Here is a 15,025-nt window from a genome sequence, read left to right on the forward strand (position 1 = left end):
ATAAAAATCCCCTAGTTAAAATATTTCTTTGCTCTCTTCTCTCGTCTGCCTGATTTTGTATTGATATTGTAAGGAGAAATTCTGTCTCGGTTACTCGTGGGGGTTTAAAATTTAATTCATCAGCTTGCATGAAGGCATGCATGCTGTACTTTTCAATTTCTACGGCTATAAATTACGTATCACTCACGAAACATTTCATGCATATTTACAAAGTTGAAGTGCTTTGATACGTGACCTTGTTCATGCTGTTGACAACCGGAAGTCTAATGGATTGCCATCAAAACTGTCTGCGAAATGTCAAATTTCTAATCTCGAATGCACACAATTACTTATGCAGAATTCAAGAATGTTGAAAAAAAAATTCAGCAATGACAATTATCCTCAAAATTATAAGTTGGCGAAAATATCTTCCACGGAACCGGAAGCTGACATGTTCATCCAAAAATAGCGTGATAAGTGGCGTGATCGTGACTTGGACCAAACTACATCCGGTAAAGCAATCAAATGTGTGAAAAAAAAAACTCGAATATTTAGATCAGTGTCAGACAACTCCCTTTCCTTTGATTGTGAAATTAGCGAAAAGCGATGATCCTTTATTAAATCAATTATGCTCGGTTCTTGAACGGTATGTTGTGACGTCACAGGCGGCACCTGAGGCAGTTCTGCACAGTGAACCAGCGAGGTGTCAACGCACCACTATCCGACAAAAAAAATAGTGGAACACCAGCAGAATTTCACGAACCAAACCGTTTTTAGATACTTGAATCAAGTGACACAGCAATACCGATCTCACCGTTATATCCTCTACCTCAGAGTAATTGCTTACAGGGCTCAAAATATGAAATTTACGCTCCTATGCATATTTGCCTATCTGCTATTGTTCTTCGTCGCTGGATCAAGCAGTGGAGTTGCAAACCTTTGCGAGGAAGGAAAATTTTTTGATTCATCGAAGCAAAAGTACAAGTCATGCCTCGAGTGCAAATCCGACATGCAGGAGTGCTATTCGTGTTGTCAAACCGAGGTCCATGGTAAGAATATGAAAATCAGTTCAATGTTTGTTATGTCAAGCTAGAATTTAAATTTAAAAGTCTTGAATCTGCCGGCATCAGCAACGTCTAAAAAAGACGTGATAGCTATTCTCGCAATGACCCAACCAATATTGATTAGGAAAAAATGGTTAGAGATTGGAAAGTAGAAAGTCGCTTATGAATGCTCGTTTTAGAAAATTAATAACTGTCATTAGCTAAACCGAAGCAAATAGATTATGGTTCTTCCTTCCTAAACAAGGGAGAATTTAGTGTACACGAAATAAGTTTCATATCAATTCCTCTCCAGAAAATCTTCGTATTCTTGTGGCTTTTAATTTATCTCCCTATTAAAGGTAGTGCACATCGCTTTTCCAAATTAAGCGGTTTCTAGCAGATTTCGTGATTTTATGCATAATTAAACTGACAAAATCAAACTCATTTACATACCCCTGTATTATCCAACGGTTTTGTCTCTCTCCCCCGGTTGGTTTTTCAGATTGATCCCGAACACAATCAGCTTTTCAATTCAGATATGAAAGAACATAATCTTTTCCCATGGATTGAAAAAAAGAGAATAATGCAGATGTACAGATTAGAAATGTGAAGAAAACTTTAAACCCGATTTAATGTAATGAAAACATCAGCAGGTACTGTAAACATGCAAACAGAAACAACGCTTTGCGCGCCTCTTGGAAAATCTGGATGCCCTCAAAATGCTTCCTCTTCTTTTCCAAATATGCAAAGAAATATATCCTTAATTTAAAAAGAAAAACTGACAATTTGCGAGGAAACTACCTCGTCGGAGTTCTTCACGAGAGAGTTTTTCGCGTCATGATAATTATTTCCTCACTGTTAACAACTATTGCCGGATTACCGACATTACTGACGCGGTACTTGGTCGATCGATATAGCTGAGCACGCACTGAGTTTAAACGTTAATTAAGGGAAACCGATAATTTGCTGGAGAAGTAATTTTTCTTGATTTGGTCAAATATCATGGAGCGCCTCGTGCAGGTAGGACTGCAGGAATGGACAACTGACAAGTGTTGGTTCTTGCGCGCGCGGAAAAACAGAAAAAGGATATACCCTTTCCTCTCTCTCGGTTTTTCTCTCTTTTTTTTTTTTTTTAAGGTGACTAAGTCTTTTAGATTCATTTGAATTGGACAGTATATCGAAGCTTCCACTATCAGACGATCTCAACACTTTTTGCCGTAGTGTCGGATTTCTGCACGCTAAGTAAACATGATAATGTAACGTTGATACAGTCGCCAAAATAGCCATTTGTACGGTGAACATTGTCCCTTAGACCCTGATCACGCATCTCTCCCAGAGTTTTTTATTCTCAAAATCTTACTGAGGCTTCAAGGTCTCTTGATCTATGGTCTGAGAAGCATGCCACTGTCCCGTGATGATTTTATCATATCCAGTCTAATTTTAGTATCCCTAAATGGCGATTTATGAATTGAAAAAAAGTACCCCTTCCGCCCCCCCCCCCAACCTCCCTCCGAAGTCTAAATAATGTATAGTGTTTGTTGAAACGCGCGCGCGAAAGAAAGGACGCAATTACCCCTAGAATATTCACTCTTTGGCGCAGGCCTGATATAGTTTCTGCGTTATAGAAATCAAGCATCGCAAACACCTCCTACGCTATCTTTTCCAGGCAGACTCTCTTACTTGAAAATACAGTCTGAGCCAAGAGGCCATGAACTCGGAGTTTTCTCTTAGGAAATATCCAAGGAAAGAAAGCCACGGGTGAAACGCGATCGAGATGAAATGCGATAGCGAGGAACATCGATCAATCTAACATCAAAATTCAAAAATTATTCCTTTCTTATAGTTTACGGACCAGTCATTATTTATCACCGGTGAGGTGTGGGTGGCGTATCTACGGACGATCAAATGGTTTTCAGGGGGAACGAGGGGGGGGGAGGGGGTCAGTCGTCATCAACAGAATATGTAGGGGAGGACTAAAGAAAACCGATTGCCAATTTACTGCTAATGGGGAGTGATCATAAAAATATTGCAGAGCCTAAGGTGGGATCAGGTAAATTCTATAAAAACACTACCAAAATCCTCAACCCCTTGGCGAAAAATGAAGACCGGTCCTTTATATGAAATAAGTCACACTCAGCCATTAATAAGTGCTGCTCTGTTACTTGAGGTGGAAATGGTAGAATGGTAAGGTGGGTCTGTTTCCTTTTTGGTTTTGTTTTTTTCAACGCCGGGGGTGAGGAAAAACAGCTTTTTTTAATCCTCATTCCCTAATACTTTCATTATTTCCTTTAAAAATAAAGGAGGTGAAAAAAATAACTCGAGCACTCCAATCCTACGTCATCAAGTGACACATAAACCCGGTTTGCATGATGGGAAACCTCGAGCCGCTGAAGGAGACAAGTCTCTTCCGAACATCTTCGTGGTATCCACAATTAGTGTGTTCCTTATCAGCTCCTTGTTGGTTCTCGTGCTTGTCGTTATCCGATCCTCTCTTGAACGCCGTGTTGAAGAAAGAGAAAGTACGAGCACGAGTCGACAGTCCCAGCAGTCTAGTCCAGTTATAGAGATCATGACGACGCATGCGCAACTGCTGGTACAAAGGGATGACGCGAGTGAAGGAGACGCCGCTAATGAAGGAGACGTAGCCAGTGAAGGAAATGTTCGACTGGATAATACATACTACGTGGATGCAGTTATGTGTCGATAATTTTTAAATCAGAGCCGAAAGGATATGGAAAGTAACTGATTAGAAATTATATAAGATTTGTTTTTCTTCGCTTAGGTTTGTAAGAAAACTTGCGCCATACTTCCACCCAATTTATATCCAATGAAATATTTGAAAAAACCAGTCGCAACTTGCGCGCTCGCATTTTCCCGTACCTAGGACAGTTTGAATGTTTTAAGGTTTAATCGTCTCTGACGCCTCGTGCAAAAGCGCACTTACTGAAATGAGTGTCCCATGCCACAATTAAACTGGCAACGTAATCTCGACAACCGAGCAAAAACGTAACAAAATCGGATCAATATCGTATCTGGGCAACTGCCCACCTACCCCTCCCCTAACCCAACATCAACCTCAACTTGTTGTCAATTGACTGTTGTTGGTGGGGATCACATGGTGTTCAGTGGGAACGAATGGGGGAATCAGTCAAGTCATCACCTATCATAGAGTACAGGGGCGATAAACAAAGGCCTGTCCCTTGGTCTGTTCTTATTTATGGTAAGTTCGCTTAATTCACCTTCGTGACTACTGTGACGAAAGATTCGGCCTTTTGGTAGTTGTCATCGGTACACAAAGTAAATTCTGTGCAGCCTTGTGGGTCGGTGCAAAGACAGCTGAAAAGATGCCCACTGGGATGATAATTCTGCATTTGAGACACTAAAGCTCAGGTTTCCTAGTATTATGATTTATGTCTTTTTGACTTTTAATACCGCAACTGCTTTTTAGCATGTCACGCAACGATGTGATTCGTAGTCGTCGTTGCGTGACATTCTAGAGAGCAGATATTAGTTACTTTATTAGTAAACACAGTATTTATACAGTCACTTTGCAAGGAATACAAACAACCTTAAAAATTGAAAAATATCTAACAGTTTTGTAACGTAGACGGACACACCGGATTGCCGGTGTTAAACATTTTGTGTGAAATTTAAAAGAAAAAAGTTTGAGTGTACCTGAAATGCGTTTCTTTGAGTATTTCACGATATCAATATAGAAAGTTTACGCACACCTTAATACCCAACCCCCTCCCCGTTATTACAGACCGAAAATAGTAACTATCAAGCACTCATGGTAGGTTCTGCAGAAAGAAAATGTTATTACTGAGCATGACTAAAACCTTGCGAAACCTGGGCCTAGAGTCTTTTTTTGGAGAGAAGAAGAGAGGACCTGGAACCTGATTTGATCGCACTCGTTGTTGAATGATAGCACTCGTTCATCGTTATGAGATAAACGGTTGAAATACTGCGCCAGAAGGAAGGCACTAAAACTGACCAGATGTAGAAACACTTCGTTGAATTCTCCAATATCCACATATTGACCGGAGGTAAGCGGGCTAGTAGAAATAATTTCTGGTTAATAGTATCTTGACAAATTACACACCTCGTTTCCAAGTCTTGCTTAGATTGGTCAACACTTCGTTCTGGCTTGCTCACAAAAATAGCAGGTCTAGGGGATTCCCCAACAGTACAACATCGTATAAAAACCGTTGAAAACTGTTTTTCCCCAATTGCACTGAATTGTTCCCTGACAGCGCTGCTTGCACTTCTAATTGAAATATTGATATTGTAGCTAAATCATGATTTTGATCTTCGGAGCTGTTCTTCTCTTGTCATTAGTTGATCAAAGCAGTCAGCAGCCACTGCCATGCAAGGATGGGAAGTTCTATGAAAGCAGCGTGTTCGACTATTTCAACTGCAGCGTTTGTATTGAGCAACCTCACTACGAGAACTGTGATACCTGTTGTAAAAGTAAGTTTCATTTTGATTACCTGAAGGCTTTTCCGTTTTCGCGTCAGTTTCTGTCAATTTTTTTTGTTTATACCTAAAAATTTGACGTAAAATCTCCCTTCGATTCCTGCAAGTCAGGACATTTCAACGTATTATAAACTTAACGATAAACCTCCAACGTCTAGCCAAGAAAATTTGGTTGTAATGATGCGGTTCTATCAACGAAACTGCAAAATAAAAAATGAGGAAAAACTCGGATTTTTCATGCGTCTTTCGACGCGCAAAAGTGTGTCGTTTTAGTAATGTGGTGGGGTCCCATTCTTTGGTAAGTCTTAAGTCTTTAAGCAATTTTATGATACTTTTTGGTGTTGGTTTTGTCAAATGCTCCTTGTTTCGGCAGATGTAAGACATTCATCTTTTAAAGAAGCCTTTAAACTGAATCGCAATGAATTATTTTGAATTCCTTTCATAGGAGTAGGAGCGAGACTCTGGAAGGATAATTGTGAACGCTAAGGGGAAATTTACCGCTAGTTTTGCCTAGCGTGCACTTTCGAAATATCATGAGACTGCTGATGGGGAAGTCCACCCATTTTTGACCCTTGGGTATTGTTTTACCAAAGGAGATCATCTCGGTTTATAGCCCACGGCCAAATAAGTATCATATAACAATTGCGTCAGCTCATTCGCGTCGTTCCAACGCATAAAATTACTTGGCCAGATAAAAGCGCCGTGTTAGAATTTTGTCGGCGATCTTGACCTTCGTTTCGGGCATTTCTTATGCTGTCACGAACAGAATATCACAACAAAGACGCCGGAGTATTTTTTACTCGCTGTATTTGGTTTTTGGGATACTCTCAAGTCGCGGAATCTCACTCACTTGGCGTTAAATCTCGTGTGCACTGAACAAATTTGTGCTTTAGAGGTAACATTATTGGGAGGTTTTTTGTTTTTGTTTATTCGCCGGGCTAATGCTTATCTCCAATACTAATGACAGGGCCAAGATTTTTGTCTTTTGCGCGCAACACGCTCGATACTCGATCGAAAGTTATCTTCCCTTTTTCGTCAAAACATGATTAGTGTTCGGAAAACCGCAATTTCTGTGCTACGTTTATCCCGTACAATCGTTGGAGAAATAGAAAAGAGCGAATTCACTCTGTGACGAATTTTCCAGATAACGTTTCGGGTACTTTGTTTTCTAACAGAAATCACGACCACGTCAACATCAACTGTTACAGCAACGACTGAGAAAACTAAACTGCATACGAGTCCCTCAGCATCTCAATTCGTCAAGACAGAAAAAATGCTTTTCTCACCAATGGAAATGGTTATCATGGGATTCTCTTTCGGATTCGTGGCCGGTGCTGTAATAGCTTGGCTGGTTGTGATTACAGCTAGAGTCTGCTCCAAAAGGAGGAAGAAACTGGAAAAACTGATGACTTCAAGTGAGTACAATGGCTACATATAGTCTGGGGTATGACCTCCAGAATGATTTTATAAGCTATTTGTCTTGACTGTAGACTTCGACTGGTGGTCGGAATTAGTGCCACTTACAATGGAAAGTTAATGACTCTTACCCGCCAAAAATTTATCTGCGCGTACTCCCCGCGCGTACTCTCCGCGCGTACTCCCCGTGAGAGCATACCGCCAAGCCAACCAAGCAAAGTAAATGCGCAGCAATTCGCGCGCGAGTTTTTCGCGATGTCCACGAATGAGGGAGCGAGTGGGTCGATTAAGGCTCGCATTCCCCGACAGAGAAACTAATGAAACACATGACAGGGATTTTCTTTTCCGGAAGGAAGATTTTTTTTTAATCATGTATTTGAATAGAGCCATGTTTTGATGGTTCGACTTTGTTTCGCGGAACTATAAAAAAAAAAAAAAATGGAGAATTTAAATTTAGTCTAACCCAGTGTTCTCCTCAATCTCTTAGAATCAATAAAAGCAACACAGGAAACCCAGCGTAACACGTCATCACCCATGGTTTGGGGCCAAAATGTTGGTATACCTCCGGCAGCGGATCCGCATGACTGTTGAGCGGAAGATGTCCTCTCCGCGTGCGATGACGAGGCGAATAAAAAATCAGGAGAAGAAACTAAATTATATTAAGCATAAGCGAGTATCTTTGTAAAATGCAATAACTTTGTTCAGTTTCTTGAATTTCCACTCCTGGATGATTGGTAGCTAAAGGAAGGCTAAGGGTACTGAAAATAAGTTATACTAAGCAAGTGAATCTACAAAACCAATAGTTCGGTTCAATTCTTCTTGACCTTGCGCTGGCGTTTGTATCATAACTGCAAAAAGTTCATAAAAATCGTAGACATTGAAAATTGAAACTAATTCCATTTCTCTCTCGTTGTGGTAACAACTACTTAAAACAGGCTCCCTTACGAACGGAACGTTTTGTTTTCTCCTGTCAAAAGTGTTTTTTGTTAATCACGTGACCTCTTTGTAACAGAACATTTAAAGGTATTCTGTAACCTAAAGTTAGCGGTTTAAGTAGCTAAAGGGAAGACGCTGAATTACTTCTATTAATACATTTTACAACTGAAAATATATTATTGATAATCTGAGCGGAAGTTGTACAGGCATTCTATTTTTGATATTAAAAGTTTCAAGATGATATTCATTTGTGCTCTGATGACGTTCGGGGGTGGGGGGTGACTCTGGGAGAATTTAGGCCGGGCATACCCTTTTTCGATACTTTTCTATGGTGTTGTGTATGTGGTTCCATTTGTACCAATTGCTATCAATCGCTAGTGATAAAACTCAATCGTTAGTGCTGGCAACAAATAATAATTGTAAATCAATTTAGTTTACGTTCTAAAATGGTCAGTCGTTAGTGCTGAACCTCAATCGCTTGTGTTGTTGCACCAAACGCCGTTGTAAGACTCCAATTAAAAGCGCTAATTATAAATCGCTGGTGTTTTGACGCAGATCGATGGCGCTAAATATCAATTACATGTTTTCGTGTCAATCGATAGTGTTAAACCTTTATGACTTGTGTTATTTGTAAAAGGCAGAAATTGTAACGATATCAATCGCCAGTGTTACCAATCATTGTTTGTGATGAATACAAATCGCTACCGCAAAACATAAATCATTGGTGCTAGTATCGATTTGTTATCGATTCTACCTGGAACCAGTCTCCCCCTTGTTTAGCAAAGATGAACCAATCAAATCTTGCTTACTATCTTGCTATCTGATAAAGGACATTGAAATCCAAAAACATATTTTGAATTGTATTTTTGCAGGAGCACTTTACTTGATGGGCTCCTGATTTTTGTTGAAAGATGCTTATTTAAAAGTTATTGTAAATCTGAAAAAAAATTCCAAATTCTGATCAAATCACTCTCTCCACAAATAACTTATAAAAAACCCAAAAATAATTTGCGATCCAAGAGACTTTGTGATACTTTCGTCTATATGCCTTGAGATGGACAACGAAATGGCATCCTCTTTCGCAGGATTTCCCACTTGCTTTGCTCAGAATTCCGCACACGCTGGTTCAGTAATCTTGGATTGTATACTTTCTCTTGATTCAGGCTTTATTGACGACATTACACGTTCCGTTCTGCGATCTATCTACTCTATTACAATCTAATCCTAGGGTTACAAAAATGTTACATTTATTAGCTGAGGAAATCCACACCCAGATCCATAATTCCGTGTAGGATTTAAGATTCACTCACGTTCTACAACGATTCGTGGGCACTAATTTTCTATTAATCATGGCTTTTCTTAACAATCATGCTGCTAAGTTCTACGCACTTAAACGCCCTGCAAATACCTATTTTCATACATCACTGCTCGCAGAGCCAATTTGATTACCCTATGCCGCTCCTAATTACGTGTTACCTCTTGTTGTAACGTTGACTCTGTACTTAACGGTAACGAAATAACAACTCACTTAATACACAATTAAATTCATAATAAATATAGGAAATCAATTTTTGCGTGGAAAAATTTCACAACATCCTCAAACAGATTCATTTATTAGCAGATTAAGGGAAGCAAATCCTGCTCCAGCTGTGAGATGATCATCTTGCATTGCGTAATAAGCGTCATGGCGAAAATATAAGAGTTTGCATAGGATAGATAGATAGATAATGACACGAGGCCATTTTAGCGAATTATCCATTTCTAGGTTTCCTACCCCTAAGAGAAGTTTGGGCTTGGGCCGCCGGTGGAATTTTTCGCCTCTCGGATCGGGCGTTCGGAAATGGAGTGTGCAGCCTTGTCCTTCTCTTAGGAGCCTGCTTGTTGCTTGTGTGACAACAGACAACGGCGTTTGCTGCAACAGCACAAGGGATTGAGGTTCAGCACTAACAATTGACCATTTTAGAACGGAAAGTAAATTGATTTACAATTACGACTTGTTGCTAGCTAACGATTGAGTTTTATCACTAGGGATTGATATTTTAGCACTAACGATTGAGTTTTATCACTAGCGATTGATAATTTTGGCACAAACGGTTCCCCATAGGTTTGCTTGTAAATTTGCTCGGAACTTACGGGGGCTGAGTCTCCCTTGATGGAAAGAGGATAGGTAGCTTATCAAATATTGGTATGTGTTGACAGATATGTTAATAACTTGCTGTTTATTTTCTTCACATCACGGCCTCTGCGCCAAATATTTTGTCTAGAAACGATACACAAAATCAGATTTAATGGAGAGTCGGAAAATAAAAAAAAAGCTGTGACTGTGTCACCGCTTGATCAGCTTTGTCAAGCCGGCTGCGATGATAAGGGCCGAAATTCATAAGTAGTTTGACCCCTAGCATTAGGTTTCAAGAAAGTGTTGAAGTGAAAGATGCTTTGTTCTACGATAACAAGGCATATCTGCCCCGATTTTATTTTTAATACGAATGTTCTGTAGCAGATTAGTGCTTCGGGCGCGCGAGCTGTTGTTAAAGCGATTCGTTTGAAAACCGGTCATCACACTTCAATACTAAACATGGTCGAGCCCGCTAAAGAGCGGTTTGGTGGAACAGCGCTGGCAACAGGCATCAGTATTATAGCCATCTTGATTTCTCTACTTTGCCTTGTCCATGTCTTCTTCCTCGCCTCGCATCAGCCACAGTGCAATTGTCCGCAAAATGGAGTGCTCGACAACTCAAGCGATAAAACAGCGCAAGAGGTAAAGAAGACATTCACTGCTAAAGAGAAAACCTCTACAAAAACACGATCAGATGCGGCTAAAACTTTTGAGCAAGTGACGGAGGGAAGAAAAGTGAGATTGCGTCGGCAGAATCAAAATAATGGACAGGTGAATGGCAACACGGCTTTTGGTGGTTACCTGCATAATGCTATTTTGCGATTGCAACAGCAAATGATTGCCGTGGAGGGAAGGTAAATTTTATGATTTGCGTTTTCTGTTTAATCATCCGTGGGATATCTTGTTACACAAGCATATAAGGACCGGTAATTATTTCTCGCTCACGGGGGAGAGGAGGAGTCAAAGAATTTTGATTGCGACACGATAAACTTTACCTGATCCCCCCCCATAGGACTTTCTTATATTCTTTCTTATAGTCCCCCTAATTGACATTGGAATTCAGTTTTCTATAGCCCCCCTTAACACTCTATTGTTGACGTCTTATCCCCCCCCCGTTCCCCCTGAAAACCATGTGATGTCCTTAAAAATCCTTTACCCCCGTCCCCGGCGATAAATAGATAAATAGAGACTGGTTCCAAAATAGAAACTGGGTAAATAGAGACTGGTACCTAAATAGAGACCGGATAAATAGAGACTGGTTCTTACGTTTTTTTTTTTTTTTGAGTAGGTGCCTCTCGATGGGCTTGTTAATAAGAACTCCCCCATATGTGGATATCATAATGAAGCACATTTGAACAGCGCTGAGTGGAAATCAGTGATCTGGAACTACTTTGCAAATTCAGCTTGCATTCATTTATCTTAAGTTAACTCGAACTTCTTTTATCACAATCTGCGCTTTGCTCTCCTTGACAGTTTGATTTGTCGGGGTTAAGTTTATAAGTTTATTGGATACAACGTAATACCAATATGAACCTGATTGAAGAAAGGGGGTTACGTACTGTGGTGCTACGTCGGTCGGTGTGGGGGGGGGGGGTTGGGGGAAATTTGTTGTATCAACTCAGTTGAGAACTTGAATAGGCCACCGTGAGAAGTTACCAGGACTAGAGATTGACTTCTCGAACGTTAGCTCAGTGGAAGATCTCATTCACTCTGACGAAGGGCTAATGCTCGTAACAACAACTTTAGAAATTCTTTACGGTGGCCAATTTGCATTTTCAACTGAATTGATAAAATCAACTAGATGAACCTGATTGCACTCTGGCTCTATGTGATTGCTGGCCCGCTAACATTTGCAAACAGTATCTCTACAACTAGTTTTTCTTGCGCCTAAAAATTGCGTAATTGGCCACATTAATTAATCCTTACCAACCACATGATTTTTATCGAGGGCTCAGCATTTAAAATCTTCTGCAAAAATCACATTGCATTGCATTGCATTGCATTTCTTGCAGAACTCAATACTTACAGGACCAGTACTCGAAGACCGTAAATCGGGCAACACCCCGTGGGCCTCCGGGTACGCCTGGAGTACCCGGCAGAGACGGAAGTGACGGAAGGTCAGGAATGGACGGTCCAACGGGGCTCCCTGGCAGAGATGGACCCCCAGGAAAAGATGGTTATCCCGGTTCAGCAGGGGCTGCGGGGCCTCCAGGTGTAAATGGTCTTCCAGGGCATCGTGGAGAGAGAGGTTTAAAAGGAGAGAGGGGTGATCTTGGTCTGAAAGGTGAAAAGAAAAACAAAATGCCAAAATAGTAAGAAATATTGCGTCCCCCTAGCACAGGGTTACGTCTTTTGCTTGCTCTCATGCAAAAAATTGTTTACGTGCCCTCTTAAATTTGTGTGGAGAATTATTTGACAATTTTAACGGAGCGTGAGGTGAGGGCGAGAATCTTGAGGCGGTGCGCTCAACTGAGGAAAGACATGTGTTTCGTGAGGAAGCAGAAAGAGAGAGCCTCCACCCCTCGTATCTCTGCCTTAATCAACCCTTTCACTCCCAAGACCTCACAAGTAATTCTCCTTACTGTCTCTCATACAATTCATATGATATAACTTGAGAGAATTTGGTTTTGGATCAACTGATAATCCCCTAATTGATATTTATCTTAATTCTCATCACTTGTCTGCTTGATATTGTATAGATATCGTAAGGAGAAATTCTGTCTTTGTCACCCATGGGAGTTAAAGGGTTAATAATCGCTTCTACACCGCATTAGCTTTTAATATAGGGAGGAATTGTTCATGTAAAAATTCAAGAAAAGTGAGCGCAACCTTTCACTTACCTTTTTTTTAATCACATTGTTTTGCTTGTTTTCTTGTAACAATAGGTGATAGAGGATTACCTGGAATGAAGGGAGGAAGAGGAGTTCCCGGTATACCGGGAGAGGACGGCGAACCAGGACTTCCCGGTACGGTGGGGAGCAAAGGTAATAAAGGTGAACGTGGGAAGACGACTTGTTATGTCACTGATCGGGGTCGGAGGGTGGAGAAATCGTGCTTCGAGGCTGCGTCTTATGAAGAAATTGGCCGGGATCAAAGTAAGGATGCTGGAGGGGCACTTACCTACGTTCGATGGGGAAGGACCACGTGCCCAGTGGGAGGTGCAACGATAGTGTACTCAGGTAAGGAGGTACATTCTTCCTTTGGAAAAGAGTAGACGAGGGAACAAATTAAGGGTACAAATTTAGGTACAAATTAAGCCGCCTATCCCTTGGGATAATTACTCAAATCCTTGGGATAGAGGAAAAAGTTTTCTATCGAGGGCTCGTTCTCCTGGGATGTACAGGCCAGGCTTTTAATTATATTAATCAGTAACTTTTTTTTCTTATATCGGAAGTTAGCTCAGGGAGGAGGGGGGCAGCTTATTCTCCTACACCCCCTTCAGTCACGCCCTTGAGTTAACTATGAAAGCGTTCCTTTATCTTGACTTTCTTGAGCCAAAAAGTCACGTTGGGGATTTTCCTCTTTGTCTCTCAGGACAAGCTGCAGGCACACGTCATGACAAAGCTCGTACAGGGGGGTCCCCTTACATCTGCGTACCCAATCAGCCGTGGTACTTTGGTCAAGTGGATCCCAGTACTCCACTCGGCAACGTTTCCCAGGTAAACCGCGATGCGCTGAAGCAGGACGAGACACGCAGCATCTTACACGGCACTTACTTCTACTTGTCATGTGTGTTGTGCCTGGTCAGGACCCGAAGCGTGCAGATCATGCTGCCGGCTCGAAAGGAATGCTATCGAGGCTGGCATCGGGAGTATGATGGTTATCTGGTAGTGCAGTCGAACCGGAAGGACCACAAAGACGTCATCTGCTTGGACCGGGAATCCAGGAATCTACTGAAAGATGCCACATACGTCCGAGGGCTTTTTGCGAGTTGTGAGACGTTCTCCTGCCCGCCATATGTAGAAACAGAGAGACTCCCTTGTGTTGTTTGCACGATTTAGATATAATGCTAACTGTCTTGGACAGATAAAGCCCGTTCGTTTAACTCTTAAGTGTAGGCTAAGCTGGTTTTGATTAATTTTAAGCTTCACTTTCATCACTGCTAAATTAGTGTCAGATTGAATTTTCCATCCCACTGTGAAGATCATTAGTTCTTCGTAGCGCTTTCGAGTACTGCGCGTTATAACCAAAACCCAAGTTATTTGAACGTCCAGTCAATGCAAAGTACAATATCACACAAGGACCCAATAAGCAGGTGAAGAAAATCATAACAGTCATCCTAAAGCACTGGACACAAGTGACTCAGTCAAGATTGGTTTCAGTCTAGCTTCTGATCGGTTGAGAGAGTAACGCGTAGTTTCTGAACAAATAGTATGTCAACCCTTTAAACCCTAAAATGATCAGCTTCTAATTTCTCCTCACAATAATACTTCTGAATCCTTCGTTAAGATCACGAGAAAACAAGAAAATGATCGCGAACTAAAGAGGTTTTGATTGTCAAACAAATTCTCCTTGTCAGTACCAAAGGAAATGAACACAGAAGAGTATAGAGAATCTGGATACTGATGTTAGGGAGTAAAGGGTTAAGGTGAAACCGATACAATCCAGAGTAGTTTTGTATTCCGGTTAAAATTTACTTCAAAGACTTCACGCCATTAGCTCCGCTCTACCAGTGCGTTATTATTATTAATTTTTTATATGTGTAAACTCTAAGCTCGGGTAGTAGAATTTGTTTCACAACGGAAAAAGTGCATTAAACGATAATCAAAAGGTAATTATTCACTGAAAACTATTTTGCTCCCCTTTTGTACAAATATGGAAATCTTCGATACACTTCTGTTACTCTATCGTTGATTTTGGCAGGGATCATCAGCAAAGTTTTAATTTAGGATGCTCCGTGACATAACCTTTTTTTCCATTTCCTTTCGTATACCTTCCATTGGAAATGGTGTTTTTCACTGATTCACTTTCTTGGGACTACTACCTCTGCCCATAATACCATGAAAAAGAAGACGTTGGGTTCATTCCCTATTTTCGAATCGCTCGTACAACAGACTTT

General features: G+C 40.9%; 3 protein-coding genes across 3 annotated transcripts; all 3 read left to right on the forward strand.

Moving 5' to 3' along the window:
* The first annotated feature begins 697 nt into the window (after positions 1 to 697).
* Positions 698 to 4,360, forward strand: LOC113666521 (uncharacterized). Its single transcript, XM_089184757.1, has 4 exons — positions 698 to 1,028; positions 3,323 to 3,714; positions 3,805 to 3,899; positions 4,123 to 4,360. Exons 1-4 carry the CDS (start codon positions 839 to 841, stop codon positions 4,205 to 4,207), a joined length of 762 nt encoding a protein of 253 aa, XP_089040883.1. The 5' UTR covers positions 698 to 838; the 3' UTR covers positions 4,208 to 4,360.
* An 849-nt stretch (positions 4,361 to 5,209) lies between these two features.
* On the forward strand, positions 5,210 to 8,091 carry LOC113666523 (uncharacterized). Its single transcript, XM_027182310.2, has 3 exons — positions 5,210 to 5,492; positions 6,674 to 6,913; positions 7,402 to 8,091. The coding sequence occupies exons 1-3, from the start codon at positions 5,321 to 5,323 to the stop codon at positions 7,503 to 7,505; spliced, it is 516 nt and encodes a 171-aa protein (XP_027038111.2). The 5' UTR covers positions 5,210 to 5,320; the 3' UTR covers positions 7,506 to 8,091.
* Positions 8,092 to 9,572: 1,481 nt separating this feature from the next.
* Positions 9,573 to 14,741, forward strand: LOC113668557 (uncharacterized). The gene is made up of 4 exons (XM_089184756.1): positions 9,573 to 10,820; positions 11,979 to 12,250; positions 12,852 to 13,145; positions 13,501 to 14,741. Exons 1-4 carry the CDS (start codon positions 10,426 to 10,428, stop codon positions 13,965 to 13,967), a joined length of 1,428 nt encoding a protein of 475 aa, XP_089040882.1. The 5' UTR covers positions 9,573 to 10,425; the 3' UTR covers positions 13,968 to 14,741.
* The last annotated feature ends 284 nt before the right edge of the window (positions 14,742 to 15,025 follow it).

The sequence above is a fragment of the Pocillopora damicornis genome, chromosome 10 (genome assembly GCF_964200805.1).
Source record: "Pocillopora damicornis chromosome 10, jaPocDami1.2, whole genome shotgun sequence".
Lineage (NCBI taxonomy): Eukaryota > Metazoa > Cnidaria > Anthozoa > Scleractinia > Pocilloporidae > Pocillopora > Pocillopora damicornis.

Excerpts from the sequence above, each read along its gene's own strand:
- LOC113666521 (XM_089184757.1), top strand. The coding sequence starts at position 839 with ATGAAATTTACGCTCCTATGCATATTTGCCTATCTGCTATTGTTCTTC. Across the intron at positions 1,029-3,322 it reads TTGTCAAACCGAGGTCCATG|GAGGTGAAAAAAATAACTCG; the intron begins GTAAGAATATGA and ends TTAAAAATAAAG. Across the intron at positions 3,715-3,804 it reads ATACATACTACGTGGATGCA|GTTTGTAAGAAAACTTGCGC; the intron begins GTTATGTGTCGA and ends TTCTTCGCTTAG.
- LOC113666523 (XM_027182310.2), top strand. The coding sequence starts at position 5,321 with ATGATTTTGATCTTCGGAGCTGTTCTTCTCTTGTCATTAGTTGATCAA. Across the intron at positions 5,493-6,673 it reads CTGTGATACCTGTTGTAAAA|AAATCACGACCACGTCAACA; the intron begins GTAAGTTTCATT and ends GTTTTCTAACAG. Across the intron at positions 6,914-7,401 it reads GGAAAAACTGATGACTTCAA|AATCAATAAAAGCAACACAG; the intron begins GTGAGTACAATG and ends TCAATCTCTTAG.
- LOC113668557 (XM_089184756.1), top strand. The coding sequence starts at position 10,426 with ATGGTCGAGCCCGCTAAAGAGCGGTTTGGTGGAACAGCGCTGGCAACA. Across the intron at positions 10,821-11,978 it reads ATGATTGCCGTGGAGGGAAG|AACTCAATACTTACAGGACC; the intron begins GTAAATTTTATG and ends CATTTCTTGCAG. Across the intron at positions 12,251-12,851 it reads GGGTGATCTTGGTCTGAAAG|GTGATAGAGGATTACCTGGA; the intron begins GTGAAAAGAAAA and ends TTGTAACAATAG.